The 27813-nt window shown below is 35.6% G+C and overlaps 3 protein-coding genes across 4 annotated transcripts; 2 read left to right on the top strand and 1 right to left on the bottom strand.

Annotated features, from left to right (window-relative positions):
* Window positions 1-798: 798 nt before the first annotated feature.
* Window positions 799-6588, top strand: zgc:92606 (uncharacterized protein LOC100000242 homolog). Its single transcript, XM_067403300.1, has 5 exons — window positions 799-1003; window positions 2609-2698; window positions 4028-4106; window positions 4360-4478; window positions 6127-6588. Exons 2-5 carry the CDS (start codon window positions 2609-2611, stop codon window positions 6190-6192), a joined length of 354 nt encoding a protein of 117 aa, XP_067259401.1. The 5' UTR covers window positions 799-1003; the 3' UTR covers window positions 6193-6588.
* Window positions 6589-6916: 328 nt separating this feature from the next.
* On the top strand, window positions 6917-17057 carry si:dkey-26c10.5 (uncharacterized protein LOC563797 homolog). Of its 2 annotated transcripts, XM_067403276.1 has the most exons (7): window positions 6917-7222; window positions 7454-7555; window positions 12003-12113; window positions 13713-13829; window positions 13955-14106; window positions 14204-14304; window positions 16478-17057. In XM_067403276.1, the coding sequence occupies exons 1-7, from the start codon at window positions 7111-7113 to the stop codon at window positions 16599-16601; spliced, it is 819 nt and encodes a 272-aa protein (XP_067259377.1). In that variant the 5' UTR covers window positions 6917-7110; the 3' UTR covers window positions 16602-17057. The 2 variants fall into 2 exon arrangements, with proteins under 2 accessions (XP_067259377.1, XP_067259387.1); XM_067403286.1 differs by lacking the exons at window positions 6917-7222; window positions 7454-7555 and adding an exon at window positions 11348-11918 and having other exon boundaries at window positions 16478-17049.
* A 31-nt stretch (window positions 17058-17088) lies between these two features.
* trpv6 (transient receptor potential cation channel, subfamily V, member 6) lies at window positions 17089-25771 on the bottom strand. The gene is made up of 16 exons (XM_067403263.1): window positions 25641-25771; window positions 24066-24163; window positions 23842-23964; window positions 23623-23763; window positions 21730-21828; window positions 21455-21630; window positions 21205-21351; window positions 20917-20996; window positions 19919-20054; window positions 19725-19811; window positions 19522-19598; window positions 18774-18939; window positions 18615-18681; window positions 17621-17889; window positions 17435-17541; window positions 17089-17341 (listed from the first exon to the last, which is right to left on the bottom strand). Exons 1-16 carry the CDS (start codon window positions 25769-25771, stop codon window positions 17089-17091), a joined length of 2157 nt encoding a protein of 718 aa, XP_067259364.1.
* Between the last annotated feature and the right edge of the window lie 2042 nt (window positions 25772-27813).

Genomic DNA, 27813 nt, shown 5'->3' with positions numbered 1-27813 from the left:
TTTATAATGAATATACATCTTTCAAATTTTACCAATCTGTAAAATATTTTATTGGGTAGAAATTGTGAGTGGGGGTGTGGGTGGAGCCCACAATATCCCCAAAATGGATATTATTGTGGACAATGGAGGGGCCTTAAAGTCAAAAAGGTTGAGATCCACTACTGTAGAACAATGCATTGCTTCTTCATGAATCACCCTGGATGCTCTTTGTGTGCATCCCTTTCTGGGTCAGTCTGTAATGACTGTTGTGCCACTGCATAATAAAGCCTGGCAAATTCTTATCAATGACAACCATTGATCAGATGCAAGTATTGTTGTATACAACTGTATACTGTATGTTTATATTGTATAGTTGTGTTCTAGCTTACTTTTGTCACTTTGTTTTCGCCAGGTTTGATGGTTCTAGTAAACCGAATTAAAACACTAACTTATTTATTTAACAAATAAATAAATTTCTTCTAAAAAGACCATGGCGAATGTCACACTTTTACGTCCACAGTGTTGTTTAAGAAAAACATACAGTCTCTGTCCTGGGTTGTAACCAGAATCACATGCTAGTTTTGCCTAGAAAAGGACACGTCAGACACGTAACACAGATACTGTAGAGCTCTCTTCATTGGCCTAATTTTGCTCGATTTTGATTGGTTCCACTGACCTAGGGGGACACTTGAGCGACAGCTCACTCTGGCCAATAGAAGCACTGTCAACACATTCAAATCCCGCCTTCTCTCTCGCCTAAATGGCTACACGTTATGTCAGTCTATTTTTTATAGTTCTCATTGGTTAGTTTCCAGAATGAGGCGGTACATTATTTGTTGTTGTTATAGTGGGAGAAGTGGGCCAGTCGACATCTTTAACATAGAAGGCGATTTATAATATAAAGTTATTGATTTTTGGAGACCAACATCAATTCTGCGCTGATACGGGCATCTGATCTTCGTCCAAGCGGGGAAGACGGGCGTTACATTTGACTTCTTACTGAATCTATCAGTAGCCGTCCAAGGTAACGTATGTTCTGTGTGTTTACCGCAATGATCAGCACACCCAGTGTGAGGTTTAATGTGGATAAGGTTAGTTTCATGGTGGAAACGGTTGTGGAGTTGTGGTGGCTCAAAGTGTCAGACACCAGCCCCGCGGTTACCCGCACTAAGTTCACTTTGTTACCTGATCAAGGATTGTGTGGAGCAGCAGCTCATATCATATCATATCATGTGAACTCGCGGCCTCACGTCTTCAGCAGTTATGGGCGCAGTTATCTTACAGTATCATGTACTTTCTGACGGCAGCAGATTATTATTATTGTTTATGAGTGTGAGGGTTTCAGGCACGGGCATTACTGTGGAGGACATGTTTTCGCATTGCAGCACTCCCTGTTGCAACACCACCAAGAGTCACACGGCTTCCAAACTGTTTCGGATACAGGCAACGGTTACAAAAAAATGCTATGGTGTTACCATGGTAAAATGTTGATATTACACAGTATATACCACGGTTGTGAATAACTATCATATTCACATACCATGGTATTTACACAAGTAAGCACATGTAATTACCATGGCGTCTGTCCAAAAAAGAAGTACACTACACTTACAGTAATACATGTTTGTGAGGAATATAGTGCAACTCTATCTGCAGTGCTCAGTAAAAAGACACCCTCAGGTCAGAGTCATTTTTGACATACATGATCTGCATGATCTGATATTGACCCTAAAATCTCTGGTATGTTTTTACACACTCATCAATTCAGATATTAAAGTAAATAGGAAGGCAAAATGCAAAAATGTCATATGAGAATATTTAATTTCTGTTCTAATGGGATGGGTGTGCATGTCTGTATTATGTAAGGTTTCTCTGCAGGGCACAAGTGGATGTTTGGGTGAACATAAACAAAACAAACAGGCATCACTAGTCTGCCTAGTTCCACAGTAATAGAAGATTCTGAAGCATTTTCCACAAACTTCCAATGAAACGTCATAATAATCTGTAGTTTGTTGTGCAGGATAAACTAATGCGGACAGTGTGTAACTTTGACTACTCTATTCGTTATAGCCCTTCATAGCTGTGATCTCATTTGAGTGACAGGTTGTCCCACCCTTGTGGCGATGAACATGTCATCAGAGGGAAGTTATTTTGAATAAAGTTTGAATAAAAAATTATGATAGCACATGAATTAAAAAAAGATCATTTAATTATTAAACATATTGTTAATAAAATACTGCAATATTTCGTTAAAAAATGCCAATTTTGATTTCATGGTGACTTTAAAAAATGCTTGTGTTAGGTTTTAGAAAAAGTACACATGGTTTGAATTTTAACATATGGCAGAAGTATATGTGAACAACATCTGGACTGAGGGCAAAGGAGAGGAAGAGCCCATGGTGGGGTGGCAGAATGATGAAAAATAATTTGTTACTTCTAGAGTATATGATTGACTAATTCAGAGAATAAAAAATGTTTTATTAATATGCAGATCTGACACTGTGTTTATTTCTGTCTGTGTATGAATGCCAAAAACTAATCAGGCAGATGATTTAATGTATCAAATGAGGAAGCCTGAAATGTTTTTGATAGTTATATTTTAATGTTGATGTTATTGTTCGGCCCTCAGATGTCTAGCCAGTATCAGCGAAGTGTTCCACTGGAGGTCAGGAGAGCGGAGGGGGAAAGAGTCCGCGCAAAACATCCGGATAAAATTCCGGTCAGTCTCATGGTTGGAAACTATAATAACAAACACAAATACAGGTAACACTTTACATTAAGGTTCCCTTTGTAAAGGGTTTATAAAGGTGTTTGTTAAGGAGTAATAAGTCATTTACAAATGCATTATAAATAATTAATAATGCAGTTATAACTGCATGAATAAAAAGGGTCATTTTAATGCAATACCTGCCAAATAGTGAGCCGTTTTTAACTCACATGTTAAAAAATGCTTAATAAATGTATTTATTAACACTTATTAAATTCAAAACCAGATTTCTGGTTTATTTCATGATGCAAAAATGTACTATCATAATTAGACAGAAGGGTGTTGTATTTGTGCTTTTCTTATTAATATCTTATTAATATCTCATGACTACCACTTTTCTTACTATTAATGTAAAGTGTAAAGGTTCACTTTCATAGTTTATTAATGTTTATAACTCATTAATAAATGGTTCACAAGTGTCCACCCTATAAGGTTCACAGGTAACTAATACTGGAATTAAAATTTTCATTATTATTTTATCAAGTTATGGTTATTATCTTATGTTTTATTTTCAAAATAAATTTGGAATCATGGCATCATGACCTTTTTGGAGAGTATCATGGGTAAGACAGAAACTTCTGGTAAGCAACATAGTAAGAAAAGTGGCAGTCATGAGATATTAATAAGAAAAGCACAAATACAACACCCTTCGGTTTAATTATGAAAGTCAATTGTTGCTGCATCTTGATATAAACCAGGAATCTGGTTTTCAGTTAAATAAGTGTTAATAAATACATTTATTAAGCATTTATAACATGTGAGTTAAAAAACGTCTCACTATTTGGCAGGTATTGCATTAAAGTCGCCCTTTTTATTCTTGCAGTTATAACTGCATTATTAATGATTTATAATGCATTTGTAAATGACTTATTACTCCTTAACAAACACCTTTATAAACCCTTTACAAAGGGAACCTTAATGTAAAGTGTTACCCAAATACATTTCAGTTGCATTATTAGGATGGTTTAGTGCTTTACTTCACCCAAAAATTAGCATTTACTCGCACTCATGTCGTTCCAAACTTAAATTTCTGTCTTTCTTCTGTGGGGCACAAAAGAAGATATTTTGAAGAATGTCGGTAACCGAAGTTTTGGTGACCATTTACTTTCACTGTATGAGGCACTTCTTGAAATATCTTCTTTTATGTTTTACAGAAGAAAGAAAGTCATACAGGTATGGAATGACATGAGAATGATGACAGAATTTTCAATTAATATTATATTGCTCTGAAAGGAATGTTTTCGGAGAGTTGTATATTTATTTGTTTGTTTGTTTCCTTAGATAATTGTGGAGAGAGCTGCAAGGTCACGAGCTCCTGAACTTGACAAAAAGAAATACCTTGTTCCTTCAGACCTAACGGGTAACAACTCTTATTTCATACATGCCCTCAACATTATGTAATTTCTGTAAATTTACAGGGAAATTCACCTCATCTCATGATTGTCCATAACCATTGCATAATGATATGCCGGTATATTAAGGCCGCTCAGAATTTCGGAGACTCTCTGACCTTGAACTTCCCTATTTTAATCTTTCTTTTGAGGAAGAAATGAAACCGTTTACAGACTTTTCAGTTTTGAGCTGACTGACATTCTCTGCACTTTTTCTTGCAGTCGGTCAGCTCTGCTTCCTGATCAGACAGCGGGTGTCTATGAGGCCAGAAGAAGCGCTCTTCTTTTTCGTTAAAAACTCCCTTCCTCCATCCAGTTCCCCTCTGTCTGCAGTGTATGAGGTAACTCAAGCACCCCTCTTTACTAGTGCTGAGTAAGATACTCATATTTGCCTGGCCCCCAAAAAAAGTTTCGGCTTAAGAATCTATGATTGGATCATTATTGCAGTGATTATTATGTTTCTAGCATGTTATATGTTTAGTGACCTACTTTGGGATGTGCTGGAGGAGACTTTACAGAGTGCTTGAGTCTTGCATTGTTAATACAAGATCTTGACCAAAAATCGATGCACCTCTTTATGGAAATAACATCACAACATTTATTTTCATCAGGAGGTGCATAGTTTTTCAGTCAAGATCTTGTATTGACAATACAGAGGTAAAGTCTCCTCCAGCACATCCCAAACACATTCAATGAATTTAAGGTTGGACTTAACCTTAATGAAGTTGCCAATTCATGTGTGAAAATGAATTTTCACAGTTTGAGCCTGATGAATCTTGACATTGCCATCCTAAAATATGGCCATGATACATCTTAAAGGTGCTTTAAGTGATGTCACGCGTTTTTTAGGTCAAAACATTTTTTGCTAGCTGCCTGTCCCCTGAACACACTGTAAAAAAACCTGGTTTCTGTAGTCGCCACAAGCTCCAAAAACGGCAATAAAAACAAACTGGTGCAGCCTGGACCACGAAACATAATAAACATGCTCCAGCCAATAACAGACAAGAATGATTTAAAATGTGCGTTCATGACTGTTTCAGGAAGCACGGATGGGAGGGGAGGGGAGGAGGAGGAGGAGGATGGGTCTAGCTAGCCTCTGTTTTGTTTGACAACACTTCGAACGTCAACAGGAAGTTACATCCACCCAGGATCGCTTAGAGAACCTTTAATACATGTTTCATTAAGAAATGAAAAGCTACACACTCCATTGTTTAGGGTTAGAAGAGCTGTCGCCAAACATAAAACATGCTAGAAACATAATAATCACTGTAATAATCATCCAATCATTGACTGTAAAGCATTTGCCTATCTAAATCCAAATCCTTTTTTTTTTATTTTGGGCTGGGCAGTGTATAAATGTTCTTTTTAATTAGTACATGATTAATAAATAAAGTCATGAATAAAAATCAAAAACAAAAACCTAAAAAATGTGATATAGTTAAAGGGTTAGTTCACCCAAAAATGAAAATTCTGTCATTAATTACTCACCCTCATGTTGTTCTACACCCATAAGACCTTTGTTCATCTGCAGAACACAAATTAAGATATTTTTGATCAAATCCAATGGCTCAGTGAGGCCTCCATTGCCAGCAAGATAATTAACACTTTAAATGCCCAGAAAGTTGCTAAAGACATATTTAAAAACAGTTCATGTGACTACAGTGGTTCAACCTTAATGATATGAAGCAACGAGAATACTTTTTGTGCGCCAAAAAAAACAAAATAATGACTTTATTTCTTTACAAAGTCACGTGAACCATTGAAATTTTGAAACGTTTCTAAAAACACGTATGACATAACGAAGCCTCATTTACTGATATCACGTGACTGGCAGTTTGATACATGTAGTTTGATGTTGACCCCTAAACGTTTGAAGAGTAGTCTATATGCACACACTTTTTAACTTTACAATTTGAATCTAAACTAATATACTTAAAAATACATGAATACAATTTCTGATCTTAATTTATCACCTCTGTCTGTTTTTAGGAACACCACGAGGAAGACCTGTTCCTGTACATGACATACAGTAATGAGAGTGTTTACGGTGCTTGAGACGGAGGACGCAAGGATTGGAGAAAGAGAGAGAAAGATGATATGTTATTTTACCACTATTATCCCACATTCAATACATTGTACCTACAGGGGGCATTGTTCATGATGGGGACTGAAGGGTGCTGTTTGCATTTATCAGTATTTGGGGGATACAAGTGTGTTTCTTTAAACAGATTCTTGGCAATAAAGTATTAGGGCTTGAGAATTGAGAGACACTAAAGAGAAAGAGGTCAGAGGTCAAAAACAGATCAATTTCAAACACAGTAGTAGAGTAAGCAAGTACTGATTTCGTCTTTCTCTCCCAGGAGCGCATCATTTGTATGTAATGCAAATAGGTTTTTGTTCTTGTTTTTCTTTTTTTGTAAAGTATTATCAATAACTTTTGTGCATATAATAATAAAAATCTTTAAAATATTTAAGCCTCTTTTTTGTTTGTGCATAATGTTTTAGTACATATTTTATTCATTCTTGTCCACTATTTTTTCTATTCATAAATTTTTAGACATATTTAATGTTTAATGCTTAAACTTAGAAGGTTTAAAAAGCCATCAGCGATTAGCGTTTTATATGTTTGAATTTACTTCCCTTTGGAAAAAGACATGATTAATGGTTTGATTCACTTTATGGTATGAAAAAGAGAGAAGTGTCAATGCGCCGAAACGTAATGAGGAACTTGCGGGAAAACAACTGATCATGTGCGATGCTCAGATTTATCCTGGTGTGAGAGTATTCGCATCAGGTCAGCATATTTACATGCAAAGCCTTTCTGGTATTACTGTGTCATTTTTTCCTCAGAATAATTGTCAAAGACAATAGGAAATTAAATCAATTTGCTGAAGAGCTTGCACCTACTGGGACCTCTGACAAATTAGTCGGGAAAACGAAACTCAAGGGAATTGGCAGGCAGAAAATAAAGCCATGGAGAGCAAGAAAGAAGTAGAAGTGGAGTTGGAGGAGATTGCAACGGTTGAGGAGGATAAGGGAAAAGAGAATGTGGAAAAAGAAGATAAGGAGAAGCAGGAGACAAAAGGTAAAATGTTTCATCAAATATTTTATTTATAAGCCGTAAACAAGTTGTTATTAACTCTGTTGAAGTTTAAAAACCATGACTCCACCCTTCACTGTGCGTTCAGTGAAAGAGACTGCATTATGTGAGAAGGGCGATACCTAATTTCTCTGATCCAATCGTATATACAAGTCACTAAGCTTATTTCTTTTGTTTTCTTCTCATATCTAACTGTTCTTCTATTTAACATTGCAGAGGAGGCCGTAAATAAAGGGAATATTTACTCCACTCTCACCAACCTATCTGAACATGTGTATGGTGTGCCCTCTTCAACTCGCTCTTATACAGTTAATAAAGGTAACACACTTTTTATACACTCATCAAAACTAATTTTCATATCACTGCAAAGTTTAGGCCAATTAATTGCAGATAAAGTGAATAAAAGTACTCATGCCAGGATGGTTTGAGTTCTGCATGTGCTGTGTGCAAAAGCTAAAATTATGAAATAAATTAGAAAGTATTCAAAACAATGTTGTATTTTTTTTTTTTTTTTTATGTATATGCATTTCAGGAATTTATACGCATATTCATTGTGTGATATAAAATGCGTGATAGAGGATCCAGCTGTCTCTTTGGTCTGAAACAGGACAAGTGAAAAAAGGCCAAAAAGAGGAACAAAAACAGATGGAGTAAAAGAAAAACTGATGAAGTGGTCAGTGTGCTACAGCAAAGTATTGAACAAAACTACTATTGTTTCTGATCTTGAGATAAAAGGTTGTAAAAGATGTACATAAATAGTCTACACTGTAAATCTGGTTAAATTTACAATACAAAACAAAGTAGTTGTGTTTACCAGAACCAAATCATGTAATATTGTGTAATGTTGCATGCTACATGCATCCAAATGGCATTTAGGTGACAGTAGATTAGGGCATAAAAAACGTAAAAGGAAACATAAATCACTTGTGATGTAGGAATTTCAGAGAATGCCCCCTTTCCCAGTGAATTCCCAGGAGCACCAAAAAGAATGTGGTGATGGAAAATAATAGAGATGGGAAGAAAATTTATATTTCACTGCTTTTGCATTCTAGTGCAAAATATTTTGCGTTTCCAGGGAACTATGCAATGTAAAAAAAAAAAATGTGATGCTCTTATTTTGGGGAATTGGATTATTACTAAACAGTTTACTGCACATTGTCATGTTAATTGCCATTGCGAGTTAACAAGGTTTTTTTTTTTTTTTTACATCAGCATATTCTTTACCTTTAAAATTGCTAGCTTTTTTTATGTACCTGTGCAAAAAATATTTGATATCCATTTTTTGGGAAACATTGTGAGTTGTGCTTATTTAGTTTAATACTAACCAGTTTAATGCTTCATAGCAACACATCTCAGTGGCGGCGTTTCACAAAAACCCAAGTAGGGCATATTCCTTCTGGCCATACAACAATGACATTCCCAAGTAGGCTAATCATATTATATGTATACAAAATGTGGACAAAAATCCACGTACATTCACAGATTTCTAAACCAGCCCTACCTACACCGTGTCCTAACAAGACTCGACACGACAAGCGAGAAAATGTATCTTTTCCATATTAAAGGTGCATTATGTAAGAATTTTGCAGTAAAATATCCAAAAACCACTATATTTTGATAATTTGAGTACTTACAATATACCAAATGTTTGCAACTATTTGTAAATCGTGAGAAAATTGTAATTTTAACCATGGCTCCGGGACGTGTGAGGAGTCGCCTGTCAATTGCGTCATACCCGCATTAACCCTCGGTTTTTATTTTGTAGAAACCATGGAAACCCCAAAGACACTTTAATATTTATATGTTTTAATAGGCAAGGGAACAACTTTTTTGATATATTTATAGACAGAAAACGAATTATTATTATATAGCTCAACACGTTTAGTCTTATTGTTTAAATCTAATTTTCTTGATTTTTTGCGAGTATGCTTTACCATGCCTCAGAGAAAAAAGCTCATTTGTGAAGTAGCTAACATAGCATAATCAGATGCAGCTTTATTTTAGTAACAGTAATACAGAATTTTCTCCATCATACAATATGTTTTAAAATTACTTGCATGCCATTTATCAACACAAACCAGCATTTATTAATATGGTATTAAAATTGATCTTACTGCAGTGTGCAACAAGTGTCTCACAGCAGCCGCTGAGCAAACGCACAGAGTAACGTTATAACATTTTCAACACTCTCAAATGTATCTAATATGATAAACAGAGCTGTGTTACCTCATGAACGAAAAAGCGGAAGCAGCGCTGGTGACTGTGACATAATAAAAGTTCTGCTGCTCACGGCGTGTTTTTGACGCAGGGTAAAGTTAGTTCCGCTATGCGTCTACGGCTATTACATTGATATGCTCTTTTCTCAAATATCGCTTCTTACCTTTTCTGTTTTGTCTGTTTTCCAAATAGCTTTTGTATAATCTACAAATAAATTATTTTCTACTTGTTTGTAGCTTATACAGCCACTCAGACCGTTGATCGAATTTACCGGAAGATGGATTTATATCACCAGCTGTCATACAGCAAAGGCTACGCAGCTACGCATTCAGCAATTTCCCAGATCGTATTACGTACTACGAACATTTATATAATTTATTAATTAAAAAAATTAACTCCCAATATATACTTTAATGTGGGATATAAAGTCGTGAGATACATAATATTGTTGTGAGTTTAATAGCTACGTTTTAAAAAATATATAGCATGTCTCATATGGCATCACATCCCACATTCAAGCATATGTTACAATTAATCCTGATCGATTAAAATGATTAAACTAAGACATAATTTCCAAAACCACACTGTACACAACTATCAGTCTTTGCATGTTGCAAGAGCACAACAATGCTGCGCATAATACACACTTTAAGATGATGATGACAGGAAAATGAGTGAGAGATGACTGAAGTGTTTATATCCAGAAATATCATGGTGCGAGCAGTCCTGCTTCACGAATCAGAGGATCAGGCTTGTGTGATAAGGGATCTACCAGTCGATCATTTCCCCAGCACGTCGCTAAAAACACTCTATACATCTCATTATGTGCATACTATCCACCCTAAATAGTACTGAATATTAATAATGTCACATAGTATGCACGTTTAGACACAGACACTGTCTTTACAGCACATGGAGCGCGATAATGCACAGCCGCGCCAAACATACACAAAGAATATAACCAGTTTAACCGCCATCACTTCAAATTATTTATTAAATTTAGCTCTTAATGCGAGCTCTGTAGTCTCACCAATAATTCACCAAGGCCGTTCAAACATTTTCAAGACATTTAATTCGTAAAACGACTTTGATTCCCGAACTGGTTCTGATCGAGGCTATCTATCACTGTAACCGGAAAATCTTTTACACTGCGTGGCTCATTCCGGAAGCCAAAAACCCGGAAGTGTGAAAAAGGTCTATCGCTCCAGCGGCCTCGTTCAGCTCCCACAACACTCAGTGCTGCTCTGCTTCATACTATAGTAACGTTAATAATCACATCCATGAACATGATTTCTTCCCGAGTCCAATCCCTATCCTTTTCCACCGGTCATTGAAGTGAAGACCGCATGTCCCAAGATCCCAACTTTCATCATCTAGCAGAAAATATTACTATTGCACCTTTAATCAGAGTTTTGTTGTTGTTGTAATGTCTTTACTAACCAGCTGCAACGGCGATACGCGGCGTCGATTTTATAGACATAATGTTACTGAAAGCAACAATGGACAGGCTAATCCAACTCAGACCTTGAAAATAATTTAAAGGAAACAACAACTGTCAACTCAAGGTTAACAAAAGTGTATTCTACAATAATAATAAAAAAGTCACTCAGTATGTAGCCTATTTCTTAATCATGTTGAAATGGTGTAAGTTACACTATTTTAACATGATTAAGATTTAGGAATTTGATATTGTACTTATCAATTTCGTTGCGAATGCAGTGCGCTTTCAGAGAGAGCCCGCCCACACGCCCTTCTGATTGGCTGTGTTTATTTTGATTGACATTGTTGTGTCTCGCCTGCAGCTGAAAATCTTGTTGCGTCGTGTCTGGTTAGGAAGCGGTGGTTTTGCTTTTCAAGGCTGCAACTTCTGCCAAAGGCCAACCAGAAGCACCAAAACTAACCAGCAGCACCATGAGCTGTTTATGTCCCCTATTTTGCAGGGTACATACGTAAACGCCGCCCCTGACTGGTTTCTCGTAGGAACATCTGTTACCATCGGCCCTGCGTAAATTATAGATTGCTCTGTAATTTGATAAGAGTCTTTTGTATGACCATAGTTCACAATGTAAAAACCATATCTGGGACACAGCTGCATATTTTGCTCTCTGGAGGACAGCGGGTATCTTATTTTGCACTTCAAGGTTTCATAAGGTCACACGAGGACACAGAGCTGGTATTGTGTTGCGGAGCGTCGTCGTCAGACTGTGCGTTGCTACAGTTACGGGTGAAAAAAGCCTTCAAAGGCCCTGCGCGCGGTCGAAACCCCCCCGTATTGTGTTTGTGCGCCCATTTAAAGAGCCGAGCTGCGGTCAAGTGCGCACTACAGTACTGAACGCTGTGTAGATTATTCCCTTCGTCGAATTGAGCCGAATCTGCGTTGGTTAAGACATGTACGTAAAACTGTGCAATTTCGGCAAGTACGCAGACGGCAAGTCTGAACCGAAAAAGCTGCAGCCGGATTCAGGTGATGAATGTTGTGATTGCACATCTCTTGACTTCCGCCATTTGACGGTCCTTGTAACGACAAACGTATCATGTTTTTCTCCAGATGCATCACCAGATGTTCACCGGAAAGTTCGTGTTTACCGCATCATTTCACTGGTTCTTTTTGTCATCTGCGTCCTGTTGATGATTGTGGTCCTTGTTCTGTTTATGAAGTGTAAGTATAACCATCTTTTATATGTAGGGGCAAGATTTTTATTTTATTATTAGATTTGTGGAGTAAACGTTCTAGTTTTTATTTGGATGTAAAAAAAAAAAAAAAAAAAAAAAAAAGACCATGGGGTAAGATGGCCACCCATAATTGGCACAGAAGGCTCCAAGTGGCAAGCTGTTACTAGTATTGTTATTTTTAAATGTATTAATTATTGTAATTAATGAGGAGGTTATCCAGTATTTCCATGAATTACATTAAATCTTTAAATTTGCAATCATAGTGTTGCTATTATGACATAACGTTAATTAAAAAAATGGTCAGTTATATATGTTAATGTTCATGCTCCTGTATAATAATAAATCAGAGAATAATTTTATCTTTTAGACAAATCTGTTTTACCCATATTCTGATTTGTCTGTCATTGGTTATTCAATTAATCAACTAAATTGTCAAAATAACATGCTAAATGAAATAGTTGATTTAGTATTTTACATTAATGACACTTTAAAAATATATAAATATGAATAATAATTATATTAAAGTTACCGCTCTTTTAATGTCTTACATTTTGTGCTATAACTAAATTAGCAAATGTTTATGTTTATTTCCTATAATAACACATTAGCTGATGCATCATCATCCTGCACATACTAAATTTATATCCAAATATGTTACAGTTTAAAAGTAAACCCACATTGCACATCTTCCTCCATGTTACCCTACAACTTGGAAACTATAGTATTGTTTTAGTAACTTAACTCTTTTATTGTCTTTGGTTTATTTTGGTCAAAAATATGCTATAAATACCATATTGTTTTTGATATTGAAAACAGGCTTACAATGCAAACAATATCTAAACAAACAAAATATAAGCAAACTTTAGTTTTTTATTATTATTATTAAAAATAACTATTTCAAAAAATGGTCAATCTGTGGTCTTTATGGTGTTTGACCTGTACTTAAAGAACCACTTATGGCCTTTCAACATGTTATGCAGCTGTATTTTTTTTAGTGAATTCAAATTAAATTGGAATTAAACATATTTTGCATTTTTCTAGGATCTAAGCCTTAACACATGCTGTTCTCATGTGTTTAAGTGGACAATGCTGCTAAATTCATGGATGTAATTTTCTCCATACACAAAACTAACAGCTGTATGTACAATGATTATAAACCTGTTCATAAACTAATAGTAGAATAATACAGAAGCTTCTATACAATACACTGTATTGCAACATTATGAAAGGCCAAAAGTAAAACACATTAGGAAAAGTCACCATTCCTGTTATTCTTTAACATTCTTTCTTTCTTTTTTTATTAAATTGTGTTACTCCATAATGATTGAATTAAAACCATTTTATCATAACACACTTTGAGAATGATTGCGGATTGTTTTCAGTATGTTTTTAAGCATTACAAGTGGGTGCAGTTTTTAGAACAATAGAAAAAAAGGAAGTTACACAAAATTACAGATTCTAACTTTACAGTACAAAAAGTAATCCTGGCAACTATGGTATTTTGTTGGAAATGGTGATTGCCATGAAAATAGTTTTTTAAAGCGGTCAGGTGTGCTGTAACATTGTTCAACTATGTTACGCACAGTGACCGGGACGCAGCCATGTCAGGTGGTAGAGGAGACTGACAGATCTCCACCGGAACAGCTGGAATGCAGCCTGAAGAAATGCCAAGAGCTTTACCAGCAGCCTATTGAAGGAGCTCGTGAGTTTGTAAACAACAGACATACGGCTGTCATACGGCTGAAAGTTTTATTTTTTTCTATATGCAACTTATTTTTACATCACTTCAGAGTTTTCTTGTTTCCCCACTTAAATGTATGTGTGCAGAACATTTGTGCAGAGAGTGTGGCAAGGGTTGGTTGAAATTCGAGAATACTTGTTACTTCCTGTCTCAAAACCGCCTGTCCTGGCAGCAGAGCAGGGAGGAATGCAAGAGGAAGGGAGGAGATCTTGCCGTCATCACTAATGAACGTGTGCAGGTCAGTAAATCTAGAATTAAGGTCTAATTAAAACTAACTGGAGTGAATCTCATTTAAATGTATTTTTATGCCTTTCGACAATATCTCATCTCTGCAGATGTATCTGAGCAAGAAGGGGAATTTGCACTACTGGATTGGGCTAAGTCATGTGGGGACAAATGAATGGATATGGATTAACAACACTGTATTGACAGTGAGGTGAGGAGAAATTGTGACTGAAAACACATTGAAGGGCAATGTGAATGTTATTTTGTTTTTTTTAATTGTCTGAATTGGTTTCCTACCGGATGTGTTTTTGTGCTGGCAAAAAATTCCCAAAGATTTTTCAAATTTTCTACATTTTTTTTCTTTCCCCATGGAGGGGGTGATCATTGATTTCTGAAAAGGTAGAGAAAATGTTGGTAATACTTTACAGTAAGGTTTTATTAAGATTTCAACATTAATTAACCTCATTAGTTAACACAAACTATAGAAATGCTATAGAAATATTGTTCATTGTTATAGAGGGTATGCACGTGACGTCACCGTCGACCGTTAGGCCTGCGGTCACGCGCGCTGAGTGGCAAAAGACTGAGCAGCAGCATTGGTTTTCAGCGTGAATGTCGCGAAAAACACACAACACATTCAAAACGGGAAAGAGCTTTGCGGCTGACTGTACAAATAGATTTGACACAAACCCTGAGGTATATACTTAAAAACTAGAGACAGCAACAGAAAAAGAAGCAAATGGATCACTGCAATTCACAGAAACAGCTGGACTCCAGCAGAGAAACATGGATTTGCAGTTATCATTTTGTGTCGTATTGTTGGATTTTGAGGTAAAATCATACCTTATATATTGTATTGTTATATATTATGTTGACGACTCATCAATTAAATAATTAAATATTTTCCATCTTATATAATGGGTGTTTTTAAATAAACAACACTGTCAAAAACTATACTATAAAACTATATATGTTTTAGGGCTGGACAATATGACGATATAACATTGATATATATGATTAAGCAGATTTAAACCTACCGATATTGTAGTTATATAAAATATTCACAGCCAGATTTGCTTCATGTAACGTTATTTCCCCGGCGTCAAATCAGGCACATAATAATGTCAGGAAACACGACTCCTGGCTGCATGTCTAACGTTATATCCATGGATTAGGTTTATCTGACAAGTTGTAAGAAACACTTTCGAGTCCAACCTTTAAGGTAATTCGTTCGTTTTACTCGCGTTTTCGCCGTTTTTCCTATTAATCCAGTTACGCAGCAGGTTCTTTTGCCACTCAGTCCAGCTGAGGGAGCGCGTTTTCGGCGGGAAAGTGACGTCGACGCATACCCTCTATATATATTAGTTAATCAACATTTACTAATACATTTGTAAGATGAAATGTTGTATCCGTTAATAATAATGCACTGTGAACTAACATGAACATGCGAACATTTTTATTACCTAACATTAACAAAGAAGAGGAAGAGTTGCTGTAGTAGTGTTGTTAACGTGCCGCCATTTTACGCCTGTCTGCTTCACAAAGGAGGGTCGATTCAATGCTGGATTTGCACAAAAGATTAACATGACGGCACATGCTAGTCAATGAGTTGAATCAACTCCACAGCAACTACATAAATGTATCCACTAACCATTCAGAAACATCCAGATGTATTCTTAATGTTTTAACGTCTCTCCATCAGTGTCCGACTCCGGCTTGAACAATGTAAGGCTAAACACTACTGACAATCGTCATTTTGGCTGAGTGAGATTCTTCATCTTTGTTGTTGTTGAGCAACCGAAGCGTGAGCCGTTAAAGCTCCGCCCTCTTCTGGAAAGCAACAGCTCATTTGCATTTAAAGGGACACACACAAAAATGGCGTGTTTTTCCTCACACTCAAATAGGGGCAAATTTGACAAGCTATAAGTATTTTGAGCTGAAACTTCACAGACGCATTCTGGGGCCACCAGAGACTTATATTACATTTTATAAAAGGGGCATTATAGGTCCCCTTTAATGCATCAACTAATGCTAACAAATAAGACCTTATTGCAAAGTGTTGAATTCTGATTTGAAGTCCCTAAGTTTATTTCCAACATTATTTATATTTTCTAAGTGGACAAAAAAAGAAAGAAAAAAAAAAAGAAAGAAAAATCATTCAGGAATGTTTTGCCTATTTTGTTGTTGTAGCAGCAGAAAAAGATAAATAAAATAGGAAATAAACACAAGGAAGCACTTGCAGTTTTTTTACACCTTACCCTTTAAGTCTCCATAAATAATTCATCATATGGTTACAAAAACAAACAAAGCATTAGAAAATGAATATATTTTGTTTAAATGTGATTTAGTAGCTAATGACTGACTATGCATCTTTATGCACACAGATATTGGGGAGATGATTCCTCTACTGGAGATTGTGCCATCCTGGCTGCAAATGAACCACCTGAACGGAGCTGGCGCCCATCTCATTGCAAATTATATTTACAGTACATCTGTCAGAAGATGTAGATGTCAGAAGATCAACTACACCAATCAAAACCAACTATATATCTGGATATCATTAGTCAACACATAATCAAGACAATCATAATTTTTCTAAAGATCAGAAATAGGGACATTTGGGCCTTTTTTGTACAGCATGCATTATGAAGCATTGTAGATGCAAAAAGTTTTTAGAAACTGTCCCTTTTATTTGTATTACAACTGCACTCATGTCTAACTCTACTGATTATTTGCACAAAGCTTGTTAATCTGCACTAATAATGCCTAGTTTTCACATGATAATGTACTGAATTACGCATACATTCTCTTTGAAATGTCTCTTTTTGTATTTCATAATTAAACTTCCACCTTTATATGTAACAATATTGATGGTGCACACCTATACCATATTATAAAACACTAAAAGAATACAGAATAATTTAACAGGAACCCTTTAAATATTAAGAATGTCATATCACCTAAACATTACCACTTGAGCCATTTTTAGATATACTTAGATATAATCAGGGGAATCCACATTTTCTTCCTTTTCACATTCTATACTCTGGCGAATGATCTGCCAGCATTGTCTTGGCCTCCTGTTGGTTCTATCGTTGTTGCTCTTAGTAAAATTTCTTTGCTCTGGATGATTTCCTGAGTCACTCTTGCCTAAATCCTCCTTCTCCTTGGCTGATTCTCCATCCTTTGAGAATGCGTTAACGTAACGTCTTATCTTTTGCACCAATGGGTCATTGCGGTCCTCCACTCTGGAATCATGAGATATTGTGAATGAATAAGACTAAAAATAAGAGTGTTTTATGATGCTTTTGTATTGGATTTGTGATTCAGGGTGTCCTTACCGGAGATACCAGCATTCTCCAAGGCCAAACGCCAGGCCACAGACACCCAGTCTTGGCCACAGACGCAGTGGTAGCCTCCGTTCGAGCATCAGAGTAGTGGCCACCACCTACAAACAGAGAAACCCATTTTCACCCAACATGCTTCCAGAACAATTACTGTGGGACTGAACTAGCTACAATACCAACCTGGGTCCTCCAGAGTTCATCACGTTCCTGGGTGACCCTCCACTGCGTGTCGCTCATCATGGCGATCAGAAGGTTGAACAGGAGGATGTAAGAGATCACGCTGAAGAAGATGTGAACACAGTGCACAACTGGATGTGTATAGAGAGTGTGGTCCACTGGCAAGTCTATCAGACCGATGCTCAGCTCAAATTGAGTGAAGATGGTGATGGGAAACGAGCGGTATGGCGGTACAGCTAAAGATGCTTGAGTCATGTACCAGACCCACAAACCTGAGGAAAGAGAGAGGAAGTCAATATTTACATTACAAATTCACAAATGAATTGTGCAGGGTAGTAACTGATTATTTGTAATCTGTATTATGGAATCAGATTCCAAAAATTAAGTGCTTAGTAATTCGATTATAGTCCATAGTCAGGATAGACGCCATATTGAATTTAATGCGGATGAAAACGAGGCTAGATCACGTAATATTCACAACTTTTAAAACTGATTTATGGAGTTGTTGTTTCTGTACTTCTCTCCCTCATTCCTTTAAAAAATTAAAAATGGTGCTATATCAACTAAGGTCTATTATGTTTGAAAATAACAATAATCAGATTATTAATCAGCTCATAATCAGATTACAGTTGGTGTTTACTTTTTTATGATTTACAAAATAAAGTCAATTGTTCATAATTTATAGAATTTTATTAACATTTTAATTCTAAAAAAGCTTACTGCATGTATACCTTCGGAAAGTTCAGCAATTTATTATTTGACATTTTTATAAATTAATTATTAGCTTTATATCAACTTGTAGTCAATGTGAAATCAATGTGATAAACAAGTTAGGTCCAAAGTAATCTAAAAGTAGTCCAATTATATTACCTATAGATTACATTACTAATTACAATTTTCTTCATGTAATTTGAAATCAGTAACGGACTACAATTTGTATGCAATCTGCCCAGCACTGCGAATGAATATCTGGGGATGCAACTGTATTTGAACTAACCGGTTGCAGATCCAATGAGGAAGATGAGAGACAACCACATGAACTTTGTCAAATCTCCAAATATTGTCTGCAAAACAACATCAACACAAATACATTACTAAGCTAAACTACGTCTTCAACCCAACAACAGTAAGAGGCTGCCTCAGCAAAATGCTCCACCTTCTGAATCACAATGACGTAAGGTCCCAGCATCTCAAAACCTCGGGCGAAGTACATAACGTTAGACCAGCCAAGAACCAGAGCCCAAGCCATCGGCACAAGCTCTTGTGCTATTCCAGTGGTGCGCAGCACACACAAAATCACAACCAGACACGCGTAGCTTACCCTGCCACAGAAATACAAGGGAATTAAATGCAAGTAAATGCATGAAGTCAAACTGATTTCATTAACAAAAATGCAGGGGTTTTCAAATGTTTTAATGCCAAAGACCTGCGATACGATTATCCCCAAGTGATGGACCCTCTTCCTGTAATATAAAGGCAACAGTATATTTTATGTGTATAAAAATCTATTTATACTGTCTTATCGGGTCAGTAATTAAAATGATAATAATAATGATACATGAATAATGATACATGAATTTTATTCAGCAATTGCTCATTAAATTGATTAAATGTGACAAAAGACTTTTACATTGTCACAAAAAATGTTTCAAATCATTATTTTTTTTTTTTAAATTCTATTCATCAAAGAATCCTGAAAAAATGTATCAAAATTTCCACAAAAAATTAAGCAACACAACTGTTTTTAACCCTGATAATAATAAGAAAGGAACACCAAATCAGCATATTAGAATGATTTTTTTGAAGGATCACGTGACACTGAAGACTGGAGTAACATCTTATGGGCTCTTGGACCACATTTGAAAACCCCGGCGTTAACAGACTGCATAACAAGGTAAACTTACAAAGTGACATGGAAGGGGCCTCCAAGGGCAGACTGGCCAAAATAGCGTTTAGCCCCCACTTTCAAAATACTGGGAATCTGAAAATAATTCAATATAAGGTATGAGAGTTTCGACATAATATCAATAATACTTAATACAATAATACATGTTATAGCATAATATTTCTAAAGTCAGACTGAGTTGTGTGGGAAAATTTTGCTGACCTCTATCAGCAGAATAACGATGGCTCCTATGACACTTATAATTTCTCCAATTAAACGCAGGTGATCTTTATAGGTCTGATAGCTTTCCTAAACATGTGCACACGGACACACAGAAAGAAAGAAAGATTAGGTACTTGCAAACATATATAAAAGTGCTTTGCAAACAGTAACAAAAAAATAATAATGTGTCACACCGTGAAGCTTTTTTGCACTTTTATGGTGTTGTCATTGTCTGCTTTGGTGTAATTCTGAGGAATGTCCTTCAGGGGGCGGTTTATACAACACAGCGTGAATATGCTAATATACAGCAGGTACACCAGCATCAATAACCTGTAAACAGATTAATAGAGCAACATCATTAGTTTGGCTAAAACCATAAATGCATACTGCACACTACTGCTATCAAAGTGAAATAATTCTGATAAAATCAGAAAAAATGCTGAATATGTGGAAAAGCTTGAAGCTTTTACAGTCAGCAGAAAAAAATAAGGTATGACAACAACATGACAACGTTCCTTTAAACCCTTAACATGTCACATTACACGACATGTTGGACAATTATATCAGCATTTTTATAATATTACATTTTATATAATATAATATACTATTATATGTATATTATCTAGCTCAAACAGTTAAAGGGATAGTTCACACAAAAATTTGTTTGTTTTTTTGGAACAACTTGAGGGTGAGTAAATGATGACAGAATTTTAATTTTTGGGTGAACTCAAGGCACAAGCAACGCCAAGGCCATGGGATTGATTTCCAGGGAATGCATGAACTGATTAAAATGTATACCTTGACCACTATGCAAATAGATTTAGATAAAAACAATTGTACATTTATGTATAATATAATATAATATAATATAATATAATATAATATAATATAATATAATATAATATAATATAATATAATATAATATAATATAATATAATATAATATAATATAATATTACATAATATAATATAATATAATATGATATAATATAATATAATATTACATAATATAATATAATATAATATAATATAATATAATATAATATAATATAATATAAACTTTTCCGTTTTTAGTACATCATTGTCATGTAAACATACCCTGAAACCGCTGTCATTATTTAAAGTTTATTAATTAAATAAAAAGATTAACTGTTTAATTGCTGTTTTTATAGTAGATAGTGATAGTGTGGCACCTGAAGTAATGTTTCCCATACAGATTCCACTTCAGCCTCATGAGCTGTCGCACTGGAGTCAACTCTAGAATCCTTCTGGCCTGAGAAAGACGAGGCACAAAGCACTTAGTTAAGAGATAACCTAACAAAACCCCAGATAAAGCACTAGGGTTCAGTTTGTTACTACATATTATTATTTTATTATATTATTTTTTTAAATATTATTAATGTTTACAAATGCTATGAACTGTTGAGGTTTTCCTGTTCTTCCTGTCAGGGTCTGTTTGATATGCTGTAACATTTACACACCTCTCTTTTCTGACTGCTGACAATAATCTCAAGCACTGAGAGGTCATCCGCCCTGGAGTCAATCTCAGTGAGGTCATAAAGGTTGGAGGTCAATGGTCCCAAACTCCACTGGATAACCCGCCTGCGGTTAACCAAATGCTGAAAGGCCTGCGCAGCATCACAAACATTAACATGCTCTTTAAAAGCTGCAAAATGTTAATCCTGTGATGCATGTTTTCGGAAGAGATGCATGAAAAAATCTTTTTCTCACCACAAGGTTGCCTTCCTTCGCAGCGAGTTTGAATGGTGTGAGGCCTCTGTAGTTGGGAATCATGTCTAGAGGGATGGTGGGGTCCAGATCTGCATCTTGTGACATCAAAACGTCAAAAATCTGACATGCAGTTGTTTTATTGGGCTGCAAAACCAACAGATGCAGGATGGTATTACCTGTTCATGAGAAAATGAAAGTTATAACCACAGATGCAGATATATGTGTCACATTGGGAGTAAAATAACTAATTAGGCCAGGAGGTTATTTTTACTTACCCAGGGAATCCTGGGCCCGAATATTTGCCCCAGCTTTTATCAACATGGACATAATTTCTTCATTACCCACACAGCTTGCAAAGGCCAGGATGTGTTCACCTACATTTACACAATTTATTTATCCATGCATGCATGCAACAGTCATGGGAAATAGTAATATTCATCTCTCTTGATGCTCATCCACATTTCAACTTAAAATATAATAATAAATATTGGTAACACTTTAGTTTAGGTTCTTCAGTTTAGGACTTATAAAGCAGATATTAATGCCTTACTCTGCATGACCATATTTTGCATCTCTTAATACCTAAACTTAACAACTACCTTACTATTAATAAACAGCAGGAGTTTACTGAGGCAAAAGTCATAGTTAATAGTTAGTTAATAGTGAATATTGGACCCTAATCTAAAGTGTGACCAAAATGTACTCATTTACACACCCTAATGCCATTTTTCGAAGTATATGACTTTCTTTCTTCAGATATAAACAAAGATTTTTAGGAAAATAACCCATATAATGTAAGTGAATGGGTGCCGATTGGTTGATGCTTGAAAAGCCACACACAGCGATTGTGACGGTAATCTATATGACCCCACTGGATGAATCAATGTCTTCTGAAGTGAAACAATAGGTGTGTGTAAGAAAAGTACTAGTATTTTAAAATCTATAAACCATTCTGGCAAACAGTCCTAGCCGTGTTCACATAAGCATAAGTTTGACATAAGCATAAGTTTGTTGTTAAGTTTGTGCGAGAAGTAACACAGAAGCACAGAGGATGCCACTTCTCACATGAACTTCACAACACAACACTCGTATAACAATGATTTATATTAAAAAAAAAATGGTAAAACATTATTTCGATATTAACAGACATTCTACATAGTATAAATAACTTTGCAAGTACATGTCAACTTACTCTTCTAATCCTAACCCCTTATTGTACTAACCCTACCCCTAACAGTCTACTAATACTCAACTAAAACTCTAATGAGAGTTAGTTGACATGTAGGTTCAATGTTACTTATAGTCAACAGAATGTCTAAAAGGATTAGTATTTTTCTTATACTTTTATAGTTTAATTTAAAAAGACATTGATTCATTGACTGGGATTACCGTCACGATTGCTGTGTGTGGTTTTTCAAGCATCAAACGAGTGGCACCCGTTTACTTGCATTAAATGGACTCGCAGATTTATGCCTGGTTGTTTCATAGACAAGGCTTAAGCTTAGTCTCAGACTAAAATGCATGTTTAAGTTGTCTTCACTGAAAGCAGCTTCCACTGACGCATTGTTTCATCTCAAGATGTGCACCAGTAATGTTTTTTTTTTCTAAGGCATGTTTATGAAAGCTACTTAAAGGGACAGTTCACCCAAAAATTATTTTTTTTTATTACTTAATCAACTTCAAGTGGTTCCAAACCTGCAAGGGTTTCTTCTGTTGAACACAATTGAAGATATTTTGAAGAATGTTGGTAAGCAGACAGGTGATGGCAGCCATTGACTTCCATAGTAAGAAAAAAATTACGTCAATGGGGTCCATCAACTCTCTTGTTACTTCAATTGTGTTCAACAGAATAAAAGAAACTCACACAGGAACAACATGAGGGTGAGTAAATGATGATACAATTTTTTGGTGAACTATCCATTTAAATGTCCTAATTTAACTAAGGCCTACTCCTGAGTCCTGGCTTAGTCTAAGCCCTGTCTGTGAAACCAGGCCATTGATTATTTTCTTAAAAAAAGATTTCATTAGTGTTTATCTGAAGAAGGAGAGTCATATACATTGGCATGAAGATGGGTAAATGATGAGAGAATTTACATTTTTGGTTGAACTATCCCCTTAATAAAAATAGCTTCTAAAAATGATTAACAGAATAGAAATATGCATCTTACCAAAGTACAGAAGTCCTCCTCTTCTTTTGCGGAAGTACATGCCCGTGACCCTGGGTGTTGCCACATCACCTCCTCTTGTTATCAACTCCCGGACTATGTTAATGTTCTGGTTAACTGCAGCAATGTGGAGAGCTGTTAAACCTGTCAATGAGAGCATACATCCATGAGATCTTCTAGCATAAACGTTTGATGAACCTTTCGATTTTTTTAAATAATGACCTTGGTAGAGTTCAGAGGTCATAGGCTCATTGATGAGCTCAGGTGCTCCATCCATTAATGCCACAGCCGCTTCAAAATTATCATTCATCACAGCAACATGCAGAGCCGTCTCACCAAGCTCACCTGGAATGCATACACGGTGTCATATCTGCATTTAAATTATGTATTTGTCATTCGATGCACCAGGTATATAATGTAAAATAATGGCAAAAACTGTGGTTTACCTCTTTCAAAGATATTTGTAGTTGAACAGTCAAGCAGTTTCCTTATACAGGCTGCATTGTTCTCCTTAGCGGCGGAAAACAGGGGGATGTCATTTACTCTGCAGAACACAAAGAGAAATGAATATAACCACAGGTGGGAGCTGAAATCAGGATTTCTACACAAATTTCTGAAATTAATTCAGACTCCATTAAAACTTTTGGTGGATAATTTAAGAATAAACTTAAATCTCCTTTGATTTACACTGTTAAAATATTGCATACATTGTATATATTTACACAGAATCAAAATCTATGACCTAAATTTATCAGCACTTCGGCATTATTCTTTTACTGCCTTTCAAGTGGGGCTTGACATTAACGCCCATCAACCCACCAAATGCAGGTGGATTTCAGCAGCGGCGTGTAACGTAGTTACTTGTAGTCTTTTAAAAAGACATCTGAAATAATAAACTAAGTGCAATGTAGTGTTGACAGAAATATGGATTTTTCGATATTGAAATAAACCGCAATGCTTATATATACACTCACCTATATATATATATATATATATATATATATATATATATATATATATATATATATATATATATATATATATATATATATGAAAACTTCAGATGCAAAAGCCTCTAAGTGCGATCTGAAATTTTCTTATAAAATGAGCATTTTTGTCAAGCTTGTATGCTTATGTTATTTCACTTTAATTGCAATGAAAAGGAATTATTAATTGCCATTAAATTGAAATTACTGAACCTAAACATACAAGCTTGATAAAAATGCTCATTTTAGACGAAAGTTTCAGATGGCATTTAGAGGCTTTTGCATCTGAAGTCCTCATATATATATAAAACTTATATATAACGTTACATGTTATAAATATATATAACATATATTACCTATATATAACGCCTATACTCATTCTCCGCAGAACTGATACGCAATTATTTTCCTCTCCCTCTAATCTCTCCGACAGCAAGTTTGACACACAAACCTGCCTCCCCTCACTCATTTCACTTGAATATTGTTGGTATTACAAGATTTGAATTTCAGCGTGGGATTGCACATAGTGCATAATTTTACTCATTCCCACAGATTTTGTGCTCACACCCAAAGTGCGTGCACATAAAGCTGACTCTCAGTACTAAATTGAGTTATTTTTCGCTGCTTATTGTGCTTAAATACACACAAAATAATGTCAGAATGCTGGTCTTGGCGAATATTCATGCAAACACTGTCATGTTATGTTTTAAGTGAAAGTAAACAGTTGAGAAAGAAAACGCATGTATAACACTATAATGGATCCGTGCGTCAGGACTTAAAGTGACATCAGCATAATATACCTGCTGCCAAATTATATTTAGGTAATATTAAAAATATATTTATGTCAGTTTTTCCCTAGTAGTATAGATGTCAAAATTGTGGCCAGTGAAAATTCTGAGTGGCTAGTAACTTTGGAAAACCAATAGCCAAAGTGGCTGGTGAGCAAAAAAGCCCTGCTTGCAAGCACTAACATTTCCTTCTTGAAATGCAAATGTAGTTTCTAATTTATTATATTGAAAATAGTAAGTTATTCACTTTTTGTTCTGCATGAGGAAGGTCTCATCCAACATTTCATTCCATCCTTTTCTATGCTGAAGGCGGAACTTCATTTGGCTCCACCAGTGATTTATCTCTCCTGCAGCAGTTCTGGAGATGGCTGGTGACATGGTTTCTGGAGGAGTTTCAGACCAAAAAGACTGACAAGAAAAAAATCCACATTACCAAAACAATTAAACTGTGATTTTCAAAAATGAATTATGATTATATTTAACATGCAGATGAAGAGGTTTCCCTTCTCATTGGCTCATTCAACATCAGTATACTTTATCTTCATAATTCCTTTAAATGTAATGTTTTTTTTTTAATTATTATTACACAAGCTTTGATTACAAACTTTAATTTTGTTGGTGTAACAAAATCATTATGTAATTTCATAATATTTTTGACTAGAATAAAATTAATTTAGATGTTACCAGACAAAGCACATTTTTACATTAACATTTTTAGAATACTTCTGCCAAATCTAATAAAAAAATAGAGAAATACAGGAAAAACAACATCTTACCACACTATCCACTTTCATAACATTACCATCAGTTATTTATGCACTTGCTACAAGACTGTGCCAAAGATGCCTGCATTCAAAGCAATAGTCACCTACCTTACAGAAATCCTAAATATGTTATTCCAGTGTTATTCGTAGTAATTGATGTACAGAATGCTTGTTTGAATGTCAGTGGACAATAGAAAAGTAAGCAGTCTGACATCAGTATTTATATGTCTAAGCTGAGCTTAGAAAGGAGGGAGGAGGACGTCACTCACACAGGTGGACAGCAGAAGAGGATCCAGAGTTTTAGGAGCCCAGTGAGTGAGCCAGTGTAGTTTGGGACAGTTGTGTTAAATACTTGTTATACATGTTTGTAGTTAATATAAATGTTGTGTGAACAACTTAAATACTAGCTTTAAACCTGTCCTTATTATTCAAGATTACTTTCTTAGGATTTATTTATTTATTTACTTGCTTAATTACTTAACTAAGTGATCTACTTGATTAGGATTAAAGGGGAAAAAAAACTTTAAAAACTTAAAGGGGTTTTCACTATGTACCTCTATGGAGTTTCGAGATTGGTCCGTGGTCCATATTTTCCGGTCCTCACCCTTCATCTTTAACTGAGTAGGCTATCTGTAACAAAACCATGTAAGTCAGCACATTTAAAAACACTGTGTCAGATAAATGTACAACAAACCTGTTTCAAACCAGCTGAGGAATACCAGGATGTTCCAGATGATTCAAAACAACTTTCAGTGGCCGGGAACATTCACCTTAAAGGAAACGCGGTCGGTTTCGAGGTAGAGGGCCCAACGCCTGATCACTGTCCGGTCAATGAGCGTTTGCTCTCCTCCGCTGAACACTGGATCATTCACTCCTAAATCCCCATAAAACCAAAGAGTGTTCCTCGTTGAGAGCCACAAGACTTCTTCTCTCAGTGGACTGGTCAGACAGACACCACCACATAAACCGGTCAAGATATAAACCGGTTTTCATAATTGTTTTCACGTCTTCCAACTTAACAGGACAGACCACTTATGTGTTCCCCCACTAAAGGTCGCCTCATGATGTTTTGCACGTAGGTTTTCGTTCCAAAGCAGACGTTTACATGTGGTTAAACTACCAAAAAAATCCGTCAAGCTCTCAACGAGCGAAACACGCGAGGTTTAAGTTACTTTAACGTAAAACATGATGCAAATTAATTGAAAGTTGTCATAAATGTTTCGTTTGTTTTTCTGTATATCGTTGTAATTTCACCGGCAACATTTGATAGTCTAAAATGATTTTTGATGCATTTTGCAAAAAAAGTTTTCCACACACACACGCAAAAAAAATACATTATTGTCTTGACTTCACGTGAACATTTTTACATGGTGTAAATAGTCACGTGACCAGTGGAATTCCAGTTTGTCCCTCTGATGTCTGTCAGTGCTCCACACATTAGCAATAAACGACCAATTTTAGACTATGTAGATTCCTAACTGGTTACTGTGGTGTCCATAAAGCACAGTTTTACTAACATTTTTGAAACGTTTTTAGCATTAAGATAAAATCTGGGATTAAGCGGACATTATATGCAAAAACAACATCAGAGTGGCTGTGTAATATAGGGTCATTTAAGGCATAATACATAGTGGTCAAACTCTAGAGACCTAAAAA

This window comes from Chanodichthys erythropterus, chromosome 2 (assembly GCF_024489055.1).
Source record: "Chanodichthys erythropterus isolate Z2021 chromosome 2, ASM2448905v1, whole genome shotgun sequence".
NCBI lineage: Eukaryota > Metazoa > Chordata > Actinopteri > Cypriniformes > Xenocyprididae > Chanodichthys > Chanodichthys erythropterus.
Note: the sequence above shows the minus strand (reverse complement) of the source record. Positions and strands in the feature narration are given on the sequence as shown.